The sequence below is a fragment of the Cyprinus carpio genome, chromosome B15 (assembly GCF_018340385.1).
Source record: "Cyprinus carpio isolate SPL01 chromosome B15, ASM1834038v1, whole genome shotgun sequence".
Taxonomy (NCBI): Eukaryota; Metazoa; Chordata; class Actinopteri; order Cypriniformes; family Cyprinidae; genus Cyprinus; species Cyprinus carpio.
The window spans coordinates 4,652,914-4,670,637 of record NC_056611.1 but is presented as its reverse complement, the minus strand read 5'-3'; the positions used below and the strand labels follow the sequence as shown (position 1 = coordinate 4,670,637).

At 35.7% G+C, this 17,724-nt stretch overlaps 1 protein-coding gene across 1 annotated transcript in view; it reads left to right on the top strand.

Moving 5' to 3' along the window:
- The first annotated feature begins 327 nt into the window (after positions 1 to 327).
- LOC109055556 (NADPH--cytochrome P450 reductase-like) overlaps positions 328 to 17,724 on the top strand; it is a 30,513-nt gene continuing 13,116 nt past the window's right edge. Inside the window, 6 exon segments of the mRNA XM_042738968.1 lie at positions 328 to 458; positions 4,560 to 4,752; positions 13,992 to 14,040; positions 14,403 to 14,531; positions 14,600 to 14,748; positions 16,516 to 16,641. Coding sequence (XP_042594902.1) covers positions 434 to 458; positions 4,560 to 4,752; positions 13,992 to 14,040; positions 14,403 to 14,531; positions 14,600 to 14,748; positions 16,516 to 16,641 — 671 coding nt within the window. The 5' untranslated portion in view covers positions 328 to 433.

Here is a 17,724-nt window from a genome sequence, read left to right as displayed (position 1 = left end):
CACTTTGAAATTGATTATTTCACGTTGCATCTTCGACATTATAAAACCTTCTTTTAGAAGCGTCTACTGCGTTACCGGGGGGGGGGTAAATTTATGTAAACCTTACACTGCATCATATCACCACAACACGAAATAAAGACACACTGCTGCATATTTGAAACTACGATTAACAAACACTACAGACACATATGACAGTGTTTACTCACGTAAATATGCATAAATGCACGAACATCGCGCGACTCCCCCCTCGGCGGAGTGGATTAGTCCAGCGAGTATGACGGAGGGGCTTCCGCGTCGCGCGTGCAACGCTTGTCAGTGCTCGAGTGTGCAGGTAAGAAGTTTACTCGAACCTACATGTCTTAAAACCATCTCACAGAGTTGTTATCAACACAGCAGTCAGCTTGCGTTTATTAGATATTGCGCGATAGTGATAATGTCTGCATTTATATTCGCAGTGGGTGAGTACTGTGTCTTTAGTTCTCAGTTTGTTGTTCTTCAGTTTTATAGAAACAACTCAACAAAAAGACCTCACGCTGCAAAACCAATGTGTTGCATGTGAGAGTTAATTCTGCAGTTTAAAGTTTTCGTGTTTGAACGACGTTTTAGAACATGCATACTGATTTTCTTATTATAATTAATCTTCTTTTTTTTTAATATTATTTGTAGTTTAGTAATTCATAGACGTTAAAAGTGTTCATTTGTTGTTCACTCTTTGTTGAATTTCGTGTTTTAAATGTAATAAGGGTGTGTGAATCTCTTTTACCTTTGGTACAAGGTGAGATTTTTGCTTAAAGATGCTATTAATATACTTGAATACAATAATTAATTAGCTGCACAAAATGCATGCAAAGAAAACCTTGAAGTTGACTCTGTATTTCTGTCACTATGAGTTGGCTGGTCTGCTGTGACATGACTGTGATGTTGTAATTTTGAGCTGGGTCATGTTCTCCGATGCTGACAAGGCAGATTCAGAAATGTGGTTTAATAGATATGTCAGATGCATGGTTCCCAAATTTTTAATTTTCATGATGGAAGCATCAAATATGGCCAGTCATGTTAACCCACAGTTAAGTCACGAGACAGCCTCAGTTTGTAGTCCTAACATCTGAAGCAGCATTTTTGAGCCCTCTTGCACTTCCTTTTAGATGCTCAGAATGCCATTAGAATTAATTTAATTGAACGTTCGCTCACCTTCAGGCCATCCGAGACGTAGATGAGTTGTTTCTTGAGTTTTCTCATCAATGCAGTGAATGGGTGCCGTCAGAATGATAGTCCAAACTGATAAAAGCTGATAAAAACATCACAATAATCCACAGCACTCCAGTCCAGCAGTTAACATCTGGAGAAGACAAAAGATGAAACAAATCCATCAAGATGTTCTAACTTAAAACCAAAATATGAATCCTTGTTTGTGCAACGATTTGATGTTAAAAATGTCTTGATGGATTTGTTTCTTGCAAACACGCAGTTTTAGTCTTCTGAGGACATTAACTGATGGACTGGAGTGGTGTGGGTTATTGTGTGGACACTCGTTCATTCATTAATTGAGTTCACACTGATTATTATCGTTGGGGGACACACAGGTGAGCTGCTGTGGTGGTGATGTGGACTTTGGCATTGCTTGTAAGCAAAGCTATGAGATAATAGTGGTGTGTTTGCCGGGAGATTAAAAAGGTTAGATGTAAATTTCATAAGTGATGGGAATTTGCTTGCTTCGAACAGTTTGTTTTGACATTTGGCTCCTCGTGGTGTGTTCCAGTCATTCTGACCTGTCGAGGAGTTTGTTTTTACCCAAAAGAATAGTTCATATCATTGCATTGGACTAAAACTTACTGACTTTGCTCACAGGGTAAAACAACTTCCCAGGTTGACAGGTTTACGAAAATTGCTTAAATATCTTATTTCTCGTATTTGTTGCTGAGTTTTTTTTTTGTTTTTGCAACTGATTATTCATAGACCTCACTGACCAATCCAATGCTCTCTATTGACTTTGTGTTGCTGGAAGCTGCCTCCTTGTCATTTCTGACTTGTATTAAAAAAAAAAAACACGTAACAATGTATAAAAGCTGCTATGTGACAAGCTGTACAGCAAATAAGCGAAAAAAAACAAACAAACCCAGAACTATGTTTTTCATAAGCTGTTGACCCCAAAAAACGAGTGTTTAATAACATGTTGCGCTCTACTTTTGTGTCGTTTTTTTGGGTCGACAAAACTACAAACGTACTTCTTGGGTTTTTTCGCTTATTTGCTGTACAGCTTGTCACGTAGCAGCTTTTAGACATTGTTCTGTTTTTTGTTATAAGTCAGAAATGACAAGGAGGCAGCTTCCCGCAACACAAAGATTATCACGCGTGTCTATATAGCACACCACAATACCATAGTAAAAATATAACTGTATGGATTCTAGGTTTTTGTATGCAAAGCAGTAGTCTAAAATTATTTAGTTTAAATGCACAAACACTATAGCTTAATCACAAAAAATACTGTAATTATATTTAGGGATGTAGCGATTAATTGACTCAAATATGTGACGATTCAATTCAGTTGAGATGCTAAACAAATTGCGATACAGTTGAAGAGTAGGAGTTTATCCGGACGTATCTTTGATGGGGAACTGACTATCTTTAGAAAAGTTTACGTGGCATTTTCTTTTCGTCTTGCCTCTGAACGATGAATATTAATGTAGTGATCAATAGCTGTGTCTCATTTCTGGCTACATGAAGGCTGCATACGTCATCGAGGCTCTCATTTCAGAAAAGCAAGTATGACACTCCGAATGCGACCATCTTTCACAGGAATTCAGAGGATGCATGAGGTGTATCCTTCACTGCTACAGATAACCCACAATTCTTTGCGTGGCTGTAAACAACCATTGTGAATTTGAAAAATGCAGGTGCCGGCAGATGCACACACAAGCGCAGATGTGGTGTTTACAGCTTAGCTTAAATCACCTCCGGTAAAAACGGATAGACTTTGTTCTTAAAATCTTTTAGGGCTGCAGCACGATTTTTTTTTTTAGTAATCTACAGATTATTCCGTCGATTAATCGAGGATTCGGATAAAAAGTCATTTTTCTTTATTAAAGAGCAATAGCCTATTTAATATACAAAAGAAAATATGATACATCTCTTAAAATAAACAACTAATTTGTTTCCTTTTTATAAAAAGTTAAAATTTTATTGCTGAAATTGCATACGTTAATAACCATGAAACTTAAACCCATTTAATGCATTTAATTGCCAAATTACATTCAGAATACAAATATATCAAACTAAAAAACAAGTAAAATATAAATAAAAAATAAAATAAGTAAAAATACAAAAATCAATTTCACATTACTTTAAAAAAGGTAAAAAGTAAAAACCTTTTTAGTTTAGGTAGTAAATATAATCCCTAAACACATTTGGGATTAACTTAAGTTTTCAGCCGAACTAAAGCTCAAGCATGACAGACGCCTTCACTGTCTTCTTGGAAGGCTTTTGTTAGAGGCAAGAATCGGTGTACAGGAAGGTAACTTGAAACAAGAACAAGAGTCCATACACAGCTTCTAAACACATTTTTCTGCAACGTGAAATTAGAGTTATTTGGAGAATAAACCCTCTTAAATGTCTCTCTATGAACTTGTTTTTGATATCCTTCATATTCTGTGTGGTGGTCAGTTCACAGCAGTGATATAAATTAACATTTTTAAATTTTAAAAGTTTAAATTGATTTTTTTTAACCTTTTATAAAGCCATTTTTTCTAACCATGTGCATCATCTTTTGAGCCAAATTCTTACATATAATCACTAAATTAGAATAATAAGACATCATTCTAAGACATTTAGGCTCTTAGTCTTTCACAAAACACAGCTAACTTAGGGACATCATAACTATCCAGCAGATATTGGTTTATGGTCCTAAATATGTCCAGCGTTTGGTTGTGTGTCAGTAATAATGGTCCGTTGGGAAACACAGTGTTCTGTGTGTAGTTACAGTAAATGGACTAAACAAAGCCATGATTTTTTTTTTTTGTATTTGAGTTACTCAAGGAATCATTTCAGCCCTTTATCCTTCTTTTATCTTTTTTATTTTATGCATGTAAACTGTGTCTTTGTTTGGGTGATGATTAAAATGCAGGGGTTGTGTCTCATTTTAAATGAAAAGAGCACAGACAAAGGCTTATTTTGTTTATATAGAGAGATTTTTTTATTTGTGTAACTTGCTTATTTGATTTGGGGTTTGTTTTAAAATTTAAATTTAGTTTATCGTGAGTTGAGTGAATCGTTACATCACTAATTATATTCTGTTACTCATTTAATACATTTAATCCATGTCTACATTAATAATAATAATAAAAAATAAATTTTTGATCTGAATATCCCACATTTCTGACACAATGCCGTGGTGCTTTTCATTCTGCTTTTGTTGCGTAAACATTATATGAGGAAAAGTTATATCGTGATATTGATCTATCGCCCAGCCCTTATATCAGACGTAGTGATGTTACTGTGTTTGCTTAAAACGACACACACACTGTTCTCTGCTAATTCTGCGGGGACTGTCTCCTCTCTGGCAGCGGCGCTCCTCGTACCGATGGCAGACCCTCAGGCCGATCCCGCCGCGCAGCCGGAGCTGATGGACGAGGACGAGCCCTTCTTCAGTAACCTGGACCTCTTCCTCTTCTCGCTCATCGCTGGCCTGATCGTCTACTGGCTGATTTTCCGCAAAAAAGCCGAGCCCATCCCGGAGTTCAAAAAGCTAGAGTCTACGTGAGTACCTCCAAACACGCTCCTGTGTGGAAGAGGAGGGAGCACGTTAGAAATGGTTAAACTGGAAAACATATTCACTTTTAGCTTTTTTAATTGTGTCGTGTGTGTGACACAAACTGTCCTGAAAATGCTGGGTATAATGCTGGGTAATATTAATTAAAATTAATACAGTATAATTTTTTTTATTTTATAATTTTTAATTGCTGTCACCCTCAAAATAATAATAATAAGTGAAAGTTTTTTTTATTTTATTTTTTTGCTCACCATGGAATAAATGTGATGAAATTTCCACTTGGAAGTATGGTGTTACATTTATGAGAATTTTAGAAAAAATCTGTTAATTTTTTCTAGTGCTGAGTAACGATTAATCGCAATTAATCACATCCAAAATAAAAGTTGTTGTGTACATAATATATGTGTGTGTACTGTGTGTATTTAATATGTGTATATAAATACACACACATGCATGTATATATTTAAGAAAAAAAATGTTTATATATATATATATATTATATGAATATAAATACATACATGCAAATACATGTAAATATTTTATACTAGGCTACATAATAATACACACACAAACAAAACATTTATTTTGGGATGCAATTAATCATTTCCCAGCACTATTTATTTTTTTTTTCTGGAAAAAACAAAAGCTGTAAGTAGGCTTCATTTTCTTGATTCAAAATATAATTTCTTGAAAACTGAAAGTATAATTATGTATATAACCTCAGAAATATAAGTATTTCACGTCTGAGAAGAACTGAGATCATCTGTAAGGTCAGTATCATCGCAGTCTTCCTGGTTAGACGCGTCAGTTTGTGTTTTCTTGGGCCGCTGGAGGTGCAGGGAATGTTTATTGCTTGTTTAGCCTTGAAGAGTGTCATTGGCAAAGGTCTTACTCAATGCCAGACATTACAGTCACTCCTGAGCTGTTCCTGAGATAAAACAAAGAGCGTCATCGTGGTTGAAGGATACGTCTGTGTTCCATTTATCACCTGCTTTCAGACACAGACAGCAAGAGTTAGAATAGGATTAGAAAAACAAATTCCATAAAAGTCATTTACATTTACTTATGAAGATCAAGCTGTACATGTGATATCTGTCATGTTCAGTGAGAGAAGTAACTTCCGTTTGAAGCACTGAATGTTGTGGATAATTGCAGTTGAAGTGTTGCTGTTCGATGCACTGAAATGACTGGTTTTGATGTTATCAGTTTTCCAGACCGTCGCAGTCTGCGTGCATAAACAACACTTGACTTGTGGTCTGTGTTCAGTGTCTGCTTGTCTGTGTTTTTTCACACGTTTTCGCTGTCACACTAACACTGTACACTGTCTTGTTTTTCTTACATTAGATGTGTCAGAGCAGGAGTAGCACAAATGCATGTTTAAATCAAAACTACAAGCTTTTTTCTAGTACTTCTGCGATTATTTATAACATACAACATTCTGTGTATGGTTGCAAAGACTATTTTCGGGTTACTGGGGATTGCCAACCGGGGTTGAATTTTGCACTTCAGACGTTTCAATTTTGTGACTCTGTTTGTCAAAGAGTACATAAAAATAGCTGAATTGTTGTTATTTAGGAATAAATGGTTGTTTGAACTGAGAAAAAAGTCAAAATTGTGAAATTTAACCTCAGAACTCTGGGAAAAAAAAAGTGGGAAAAAAAATTCAGAATTGTGATAAACACTCAATTTCCTTCACGATTAATCCCCAATTAACATTAAAGTTTTTACATATACTTTTGTATTGCAATAATTTCACACTCAATCTTCAAATGAATGTAGAAACAAAATAAAGACAGTATATTTTATTAGGCCTATTTGTTTTATGGCATCTTTTTTATGACCGAGAAGGTGAGTATCACTGATACCATACTACTACTGATATCTCAGTTCTCAAATTATTCTCTTTTTCCTAATATTTAACCATAAATATCGACTATACGAACATTACAGTATAATTGCGAGCTACCAATTTGAACATACAGTACAGACCAAAAGTTTGGAAACATTACAATTTTTAATGTTTTTGAAAGAAGTCTCTTCTGTTCATCAAGCCTGCATTTATTTGATCAAAAATACAGAAAAAACAGTTATATTGTGAAATATTATTACAACTTAAAATAATAGTTTTCTATTTGAATATACTTTAAAAAAAATAATTTATTCCTGTGATGCAAAGCTGAATTTTCAGAATCATTACTCCAAGCCTTCAGTGTCACATGTAACATCCAGTCTATCACATGATCATTTAGAAATCATTCTAATATTCTGATTTATTATGAGTGTTGGAAACAGTTCTGCTGTCTAATATATTTTGATGAATAAAAGGTTAAAAAGAACTGAATTTATTCAAAATAAAAAAAAAAATTCTAATAATATATATTCTAATAATATATTTTCTTTACTATCACTTTTTTATCAATTTAACACATCCTTGCTGAATAAAAGTATTGATTTTATTTAAAAAAAAGAAAGAAAAAAAAATTACTGACCCCAAATTACTGACCAGTAGTGTATATTGTTATTACAAAATATTTATATTTGAAAAACATAGCTTCTTTTTATAATAATTTATAATTTAATTTATAATAATATAATTTTTATTTTTTTTACTTTTTATTCATCAAAGTATCCTAAAAAAGTATCACATGTTCTGACAAAATATTAAGCAGCAGAACTGTTTCCAACTTTGATAATGAATCATCATATTAGAATGATTTCTAAAGGGATCATGTGATAATGATCCTAAAAAATTCAGCTTTGCATCACAGAAATAAATCATAATTTAAAGTATAATAAATTTAAAAACAATTATTTTAAATTGTAATAATATATCACAATATTACATTTATTTCTGTATTTTTGATCAAATAAATGCAGGCTTGATGACAGAAGAAAAACTTCTTTCAAAAACATTAAAAATAGTAATGTTTCCAAACTTTTGGTCTGTACTGTATATTAGACTTTAATAAAGTACTTCTAATCTAATCTTCACATAAACCCAGTATCATATTCAGCAAGTAGCAAATATGCAGAAATTGAATAAAGTTATCAAACACCAAATTCCAAATTAAATATAAATGAATCCTTAAAGCTACAAAAGTTATTGATTTACTCTTTTTTTTTTTTTTTTCTTTTGTTCTTTGATGAACAGACATCACAGCTGCTGGTTATTTGGCTGCTATTACTTTAAGAGCTGCTGCTGAATGTGATGTGGATCTGACACGTAGTTTCATTTAATATGAAATGATGCAAGCTACAGCATGCACCGCTGTATTTGTGCGTGCAATTAATGTTATGTCATAACACATGTTATGAGCGCAGTATAACGACTGAAAGAAGAGGAAAATTAGTTTTTACTGACATAGTATCCTGACAACATCTCATCTGAGTGCAGTTCACTGTTGTTCTGATGAAGCTCCTCGTCATCTGAACCGTGTCCGTGTTCGTCTGACTCGCGTCTGGCGCTGAGGTGGAGTGGAGTGCGTGTCTGAATAGTCTCCTGTTTGATGTTCTCGTAAAGACGTTCTCAAAATAAACACAATCCTTGACAAGAAAAGAAAAGAGACCGAGGCAGCAGTTGTGAGTGGGGTGGCCAACCCTAGCTCCGCCCCTGCGTTAACTGCATTTAATATTTTTAATGCAGTTAAACTGGAAAAATTAAGCACTAATATATTTTCTGTGGCAGAAATGGGCTTCCATTAAAAATGCTCAAAGTTTTTAATTATATCTGCAATATAATGTAAATTGCATACTTTTTGTGTCATTTATTTGTTAACACCAAACCGAATGCATTTGTAATGAGTTTTTGTTTTCCTGTTTCTTTCTGGCTGTTTGGCTGATTCAGGCATGAATCAAGGATATTATTGCACTGACAGAATGATAGCATTAACATAAGCACAGTCCGCTGGAGCCATCGCCTCTTCTCATGTCAAACTTTGCCTAATTTATATCTGGATTTTTTTTTCTTTTCTGTCTCAATCATCTACAGAACTCCATGAGAACTCAAACTCAGAAATACACTGCCTCCTTCATAAACTTTACGCAGTGGTGTATGTATTGTAGGGATGGTATACAGATGTCTTAATCATCTTTGCTGATGATGTAGAATAAGTGGATACTGTGAATATCTCAGATTTCCTCCTCGTCTCATGAGTGTGACGGCTGGCAGGCCGCTGCTTTCAGAGATTTCTGTTTGCACCATGTTTTTGCAGCGTTGAGCTGCATTGTATTCAGTCGCAGGCATGGATAGATGTGTGCATTAAGTCTTAAGATTGTAAATGAAAACTAATAGACCTTTATTACATTCAGTGTGTCGTCATATCCAGCCTATGATTAGTAGCATAATCAGATTTCCGCCTGCATTATTTTCAAAGCAGGGATACCGGTTTCATTAAACGTATTGCTTTTTATTGTGACATTGTTTATATTCTTTTCTGGCATTTCTTGAATATAAAGGAGGTCAGTGTCTGGAGTGTTGTGTGTGTATTCATACAGTAGACATGTGATCTCTCCTTTAAATCATGACATGTGTGTCTGAAAATAGAGTTTAAGTGTACGATGCCTAATTTTTGAACAATCTTGTAGTGTATTTGTCTTAAAACCCTTGAATTAAAAACATCTGTTGAATCATTACTTAACAGCTTTTACTGACCTAATGAATCTTTCTAAATCTAAATGATTGTGCTTTTGTCCCTAGCTCACCACAGATACATGTGAGATGTGTAATGAGCTTGTAAATCAAGCTGATTATGGCTTGTTATTGTCTTCCAGATATCTGCACTCATTAGTTCGGCCCCTGATGTTACATAACAGCTGCTTCACAGATGTTGTCTTCTCATTAGTGACGAAAGCAGAAATTGAATTTGGTTCTGTGTCTGTAAAGAATAGCAGAAATGCACAGAAGAGCTCTTTTGTTTTTGGTTTTTTGAAGAAAGGCAAGCATGCAATTTTTTTTTTTTTCTTATTTTTTTTTATCAACTACAACTTTGATTCTGTTGATCCAAAACATGGAATTAATCCCAAGAAAAATTGCCAACAAGGCCATAAGAAATATATAATCTTTAAGTCGGTTTGAAATAAAAAAATTCACCCTGTCCTTTTTTAGTAAATGCGTTTTCTCGATCCTACTGTGAACAATTCATTCATATATGTTTCTCTTTTTTTTTAAATGAGTAATGTTGAGATATGGGGGGGGGGGTGGACTGGGATTGGGAAACGCTTCAATACAGAATGAAAGATCTGTCCTCACCCTTCAGCTTTAACGGATTAGTTCATCCAAAAATTAGCTGAAACTTTACTCACTCTCAGGCCATCCAAGATTAGGATGAGTTTGTTTCTTCATCAGGTTTGTAGAAATGTAGCATTGCATAACTAATTCACAAGTCTCTAACTGTTAATTGATTGAATGTGGATTATTGAAAAGCTCCATCAACACAACTAACAAAACCAATACACTCAGCACTCCAGTCCATCAGTTAACATCTGGAGAAGACAAAAGCTGAAACAAATCCAGCATTAAGATGTTTTAAACTAAAATACGTGTGCATAATCCATAATAACGCTTCCTCCAGTGAAAAAGTGCATCTCCTGTTGTCTCTCACATCAAAATCCAGACACATATTTGTTTAGAGCTGTTTAAACGCTGCTTGATCTGTGCAGATTTCTCTCCTGATTCACACCAGAACACTTTTTCACTGGAGGAAGTGTTATTATGGATTGAACATGTATTATGGATTTGTTTTCTTACAAACACGTAACTTTTCTCCTCAAGACATTAACTGATGGACTGGAGTGCTGTGAATTATTGTGATGTTTTTATCAGCTGTTTGGACTCTCATTCTGACGGCACCCATTCACTGCAGAGCATCCATTGATGAGACACTGATGCAGTGCTACATTTCTACAAACCTGGTGAAGAAACAAACTCATCCTGATCTCAGATGTCCTGAGGGTGAACACATTTTAGCTCATTAAAATGTTTGGCTGAACTGTTCCTTTAAGAAGAGAGGATTATGTTACAGTCACTCAGCTGTTCTTTCTTCTCAATAGTTGGGCTGTTCCTCTCTCTCTCTCTCTCTCTCTCTCTCTCTCTCTCTCTCTATGTTATGTTACTTAAAGCTGTGCTTATGAAAGTATATATATCTTTTCGAATCCTCATGTCGATTCGGTTTGTATTTGGCGAGGCCAGCCGAGTCTTTCTCTGAGCTGCCCCGGAGGTGGAAAGTTGAGGTGCAGCACAAGCCCTCCATTATGTGCAGCCTATTTTCTCTCTCCCTCCCCATTTATGCGGAAACCATTTCCAATTTGTCCCGCTGCCCGCGTCGCCTGGCCTGTCACAGGAGGATCCTTTTATGATAGATGTGGTTGCCACGGCGACCCTGTTCTCCGGAGGGAGGGGCCGGGCCTCGGTCATTCGCCGTCGCTGTCTGAAGAAACTGTTGCTATAGGACTGTTCTGTTTGTGTCTCTGGGATCATGAGAGGATGAAGGACCTCTCTCGTGGTTTTCTGTGAGTGTTCGGCGTGCTTGACGTGTGTCGTCCAGATGTTGCCGGTGCACGTGTTTGAGAGCGTAGGGTATTGACCTGATGCTTCAGGGTCTCAGTAGTCGTCTGCAGACCGTTCCTGATGGAGGAGGGACGCTCTAACAGCCTCTGCTCTCCTTCTGGAATCAACTCCTTCAAATTCAAGCTCTCCTTCAGCTCCGCTTTAGTGTTTTATGTGTCCGTTCTCTTGTACGACAGATGGTTTTTCTTACCTGTGGCGGTGGCTTGTGTTTCCGGTGTGTGCGGTAGTTAACGGTGCGTCTCCGCTGTGGACGTGTTTATGATCATGGGCTGTGTGTTCTCCTTACCGGAGGACCGGCTGGTCGCCTTCGACAGGTGAGTGTTCGCTGAAGTCTCAGTGCTGCTCCTGGATGAGCAAGACACGTTCTGCATGTCTGAATATGATCCTTCAGATGGTTCCCATCATCAGTGATGAACTGAACAGCGTGAGTCAGGAGAGACAGACGTGCAGAACGTGCTCCGCTCTCGCAAGCTTGAGAAAGAATGAGCAATCAAGCTAACATCTGTTTGTTCTCCATACAAGTACACAATAAAAGCCATAATTATTACTTTTTTTTTAAAAAGCAACTTGCTTGAAAGATCTAGTTGTGATATAAAACAAGCTTTGATTGTATAACATAACATCATCGCTCTATAGATATAAATTTAGCCCGCATCGTATGTCATGGCAAAAAGTGCTGATGATGTTCTTTGACCGTTAGTGAAAGAGTTATAATCATTCTCTTGTTAAACAGAGAATAGTATCTTTAAAGCACTGGTGTTTCCCATTAAAACCTGAGTTCAGCTGCAGTTTTCACTCATTAAATCACACTATTCACATCCTTGTGCAATAGTTGGCCGTGAGCCCAGAGTTTTTACTCCGTGAAAAGTCTCTCACGCTTTTTCTATTCACTCTCTTGAACAATAGTGTTTTAACATCTCTCTCTGTGTGTGTGTGTGTGTGTGTGTGTGTGTGTGTGTGTGTGTGTGTGTGTGTGTGTGTGAGACAGAGAGAGAGAGAGAGAATGCAGAGTTGAATGTAAACATGGAAATTTTCCAGATGAAAGTGAAGAATTGTAAAACTTCGGTAACACTTCAGTATAGGGACCAATTCTCAACAAGTTGCTTATTAGCATGCCTACTGTTAACATACTGGCTGTTTATTAGTGTTTATAAAGCACATATTCTACATCCATAATCCTTACCAATACCTAAACTACAACTACCTAGCTAACTATTAATAAGCAGCTAATTAGGATATACTGAGGTAAAAGTCATAGTTAATGGTTTGTTAAAAGCGAGAGTTGGTCCTTTACAGTGTGCTTTGTTCTTGATCCTCAGTGTGAAGGTGCATAAGAGGAAATAGAGGTGGATGAAAGTTATTTGAGTGCTTATATAAGATATTACCCTGAAATTACTATTATTTTTCTGTATTATTCTTATTGCCTTTTGCATAATCCTTTTTAAATTCCTTTACAGTGCTTTTAGCGAATTCTCTCATGTTTAAGCAATCATATTCATATGTGCTCCTGTAGCTCAAGTGGTAGAGCATTGCGTTACGAAGCGCAAGGTTAGGGGTTTGATTCCCCGGGAACACATGATAGGTAAAAATTGATAGCCTGAATGCACTGTAAGTCGCTTTGGATAAAAGCGTCTGCTAAATGCATAAATTTAATTTAATTTAAAACTTTGCAGTGAAACAGTTTTTTTTCTTACTGTATTAACAGCAGCATTAAAAGAAACCAACAAACATATTAAATTAATACAATCTCAGTTTTCCATGCCTACATGGCAAAACAAATCTTTAGAAAGGGTTGATGTTAAATCTATACGTGCTATACATGTGAACTCATTGATACAGCTGCTAAAAAGTCTGATGTAGCTGAGACGTGATGTTTCTCTGGAGATTGGTGCTTCACACAGTGACAATATACAAATACAGTTTTTTGCCTCAGACAATGAAGGGGCCAATCATGCATTGTTAAAAATTAAATTATCATTACAAATGAAATGATCAGCATATCAATTTAAGCAAGAATAACTTGAGAATGTTTTTTTTTTTAACACAACTGACTTCTGGTTAGATGCTAACTGCATTTCATTAGCTCTGTACTTGTACTCTGCATAATGACGATAAAGTTGAATCTAATCTAATGTAAAATTAAACTGATATGCCTTTAAAATGCATGATTTAAGCACGATAGACATGATGATCAAAACCAGCAATTAGCAGGTAAGAGCTGTAAAGGCACAGCTGTATTCTGGAAAAGGGGGCGGGGATCAGCAGCTCATTTGCATTTAAAGAGACATGCACAAAAACAGCCTGTTTCTGCTTTTACTCAAAATAGGCATTTTCTAAATGATATAATAAATGATCTGTGGGGTATTTTGAGCTGAGACTTCAGACACATTCCGGGGACACCTGAGATTTATATTACATCTTGTAAAAAGGGGCATAATTGGTCTCCTTCTGAAGTCTCCTCCATTTAAACTCAGCTTCCCCAGGACTGGTCTATTGAGAAGATGCAGTGTTTTACACTGATTTCAGAAGTGCTTGAAACTTCAGGTTTTGCTTTATTTTTTATTTTTTATTTTGTGTCAGTGTTTGTTTGCATGATCATTTATAATGTAATTATTAGTAGCCCTTTTTGACGCATGACCTCTGTGAATCTGTGTTTTGTAGGCCTCAAACAACCAGAGAAACCAGTTTTATTGACAAAATGAAGAAAACGGTAAGAGACTTTTACTCCTCCTCTTCTCCAGTAGAGGCTGATATGTTAAAATTATCAAACAAAACTGGCGTTAACTGAATCGGCTGAAAAAAATTGTAACTGAAACAGCTGACCGTCTGTGTGTTCAGTTTTTCAAAGTAAGCCAACATTTTAACATCAAAAAAATGCTGCTGGGGTATAAAAACCATAAATCAGTGCACTTTGGATGCAGGATTTCTAAATTCATTGAATAATGAATCACTCTGAGGCACTCGAAATTATAGTGAAAAAATGTAAAAGCCTTTATTCATATGGCTTTACAATAAAAGCAGCACCTTTTTGTTGCTGTTGTCATCAAGTAATGAGTTTAATATTTGCTCCAGGGCAAGAACATCGTGGTGTTTTACGGCTCACAGACGGGCACGGCTGAAGAGTTTGCCAACAGACTTGCGAAAGATGCTCATCGCTACGGCATGAAGGGAATGTCAGCGGACCCAGAGGAATATGACCTGGTAATACATGCGATGGGCTCTTTATTGCTCTCCAGTTTGTGTTTGTTTACACACGCCTCTATCTGCAGAGTGAGCTCTCGCGTCTGACTGAGATTGAGAACTCGATAGCCATCTTCTGCATGGCCACGTACGGAGAGGGAGACCCGACCGATAACGCTCAGGACTTCTATGACTGGTTACATGAGGGCGATGCTGACTTCAGTGGAGTTAAATATACAGTGAGTTCCTCATCACAGCAACTACGTGATTATAGTGAGGGTTAAATCCCCTGAAAATGCTCTCACGCTCAGGCCAACGGAGACGTAGATGAGTGTGTTTCTTCATCAGATTTGGAGACATGTGAAACTGCATCAGTGTCTCAGCAATGGATGCTCTGCAGTGAATGGGTGCCGTCAGAATGAAAGCTGATAAAACATCACAATAATCCACAGCACTCCAGTCCAGCAGTTAACATCTGGAGAAGACAAAAGCTGTGTGTTTTTTTTAATTCAAACCATTGCTTTCAGCTAAAAATGAGTCTATAATTCATAATGTTGCTTTCTTTTTCACTGCAGGAAGCGTTATTATAGATTATGGACTTATATTTTAGCCAGAAGTGACTGTTTGAGTTTAAAAACATCTTAATGCTGGATTTGTTTCAGCTTTTGTCTTCTCCAGATGTTAACTGATGGACTGGAGTGCTGTGGATTATTGTGATGTTTTATCAGCTTTCATTCTGACGGCACCCATTCACTCCAGAGCATCGGTTGCTGAGACACTGATGCAATGCTGCATTTCTCCAAACCTGATGAAGAAACAAACACATCCTGATCTCGGATGACCTGAGAGTGAGCACATTTTCAGTTTTTGGGTGAACTATTCCTTTAAGTGTGTGCTCGGGGACTTTTCATTAAAGCACTTTGTGAGGCTTTAAGACTTCCAAATACTCCAGGAGCAATGCGTTTCTAATACGTTAGGTGCTTTCCGGCGTACGCTTGAGCAAACAAGACCCATGACACAGTGCAGCGGAGCAGAAGTGAATCTGGGGAATGCTGTGTCATACTTCCTCAGACCAAAGTCTCAGACAGCTTTCTCACGTATACTACACTGACACTGTGCAGAGTTCAGAGACTCGACGGAATCTGTGCTTTAAAGAACAGCCCACGGGTTCAGCAGAAGTGCAGATATGGCTGAGTGGATTTAAAGGAAGAGTGCATCCAAAATTAACACTCTTTCAGTATTTACTCCCCTTAGATCATTCCTAACACATATGCTGTCATTATTATGTTAAACACAAAACCTGAATTTTTGTTCATATAGCAACAGAGTTTGCTCTGTCAAGCTAAAAAAAAATAAGAAAGTGAATATAACACCGTAGCACTGAAATGGTAGTTCACATACAGTATCATGAATTTAAATGCATCTTAAATGTATCTTTATTTAAAACAATAACTATAAAATAAATATTTATTTCTGATAGTCGGAAAATTTATTATTTTAGTATTATTGAGATTTATTATAGTTCTTATTAATATTTTGAACTAGTTTTTATTTTTAGAATTTGCGTTATCTTTTCTTTTAATGTTAGGTCAAATTTTAGTAATTTTTGGTTTTGTCATGATTTTTTTTTTTTTTAATTAATTTATTTTGCGTCTAATTCATTTATTTTTTTCAGTCTTGGTTATTTTAGCACCTCAAATTAAACTAAATACAAATGAGAATTTTTACTTTGCCCAAAAATTTAAATTATGATTTATCCATATATTATATTATATTATATTATATTATATTATATTATATTATATTATATTATATTATATTGTTTTATTTCAGTTAACATTTATTTTATATCTGGTTTCAATTAAAAAAATACATTTACACTTGTATTTATTTAGTGCTAAACACTTGTGATCTTAATAACAGGTGAATTTAAGGAATATAAGGTATAGATATAGAACAGTCCGTATTTATCTGTTTGTATATGTAATGTCTAAAACGTATTTTTAGTGTTTGCACTGGGAAATAAGACATACGAGCATTATAACGCCATGGGAAAGTATGTGGACCAGAGACTGGCTGAGCTGGGAGCCCAGAGGATCTTTGACCTGGGAATGGGAGACGATGACGGGAAGTGAGTGACGCTGATTATAGTGTGTCTGACCACCTTCTGCTGGAGCTGTGCTTACATTTTTGAAGTATTTTTATGTTTTACTTCACTACATTTCAAAGCCAAATCTCTTCCTTCTTTTCCCACTGCATTTTATGCCAAACATGACATTTCTTGCATTGAGAAACCAAACATTCAACTAGAAGAGATAGAGCTTAAAATATCATCACAATATTTGTTTTCCCATAAAATCTGATATTGACATGTACATGCATCACAAGACTTCTTTGCGTTTGATGGGTAAGGAAATACTTCCCATGTGTCTGTAAGATCCACAGAATCAGATTTAATCTGCCTTTTAATTAACCTTTTAATTTGGGGCCCATGAAATGCGAATTTCTTTTTCTTTTATTTTTCCTGGATTTTGTGTTTTATGATTTAATCCAAATTTATAATCAAACATCATGTGTCTAATAAACTGAATTAATAAATCATTTAAAGTCTTTTAAAATGTAATTTATAACAAAACATACTTATTTTTTTTGTCAGATATGATGCTGTACAGCAGAACTGTATAAATTAAAACTTACCTTATTATTATAATTTTGAAAAGTAGATTTAGTATATAATATATCTGTCAGGGTTTCTTCAAGTTACAGGTTCAGTCTTTATTTTGCTGAGTTGGACATGAAGACTCATTAACTGACGTCAGGATTATTTCTGCTGTGACTGACTGTTAGTTTCATCCATATAGAGTAAAAATGTTCAGAGCTTATCATCGTTATCATCATCAATTTTATTGTGATCTGGATTGTCACACAGCCTTACTATAAAGATAAGCCTGCTGGGTTCACATGATCTCATCCTCATATATAGTGCATCATTAACAAGGTTAAGAACGAACGAGTGTACACGTGCGAGTGTGTGTGTGTGTGTGTGTGTGTGTATGTGTGTGTGTGTGTGTGTGTGTGTGTGAGTGAGAGTGAGTATGTAGGGCTGTCAAAATGGCTGAAAAACTAAATTTGAATTTTGTACTTAAATATTATCAAAATTCGAATTATATTCAAATTTAAAAGGCATAATTTCAGTTAGGGGTAAAAAAAGCTT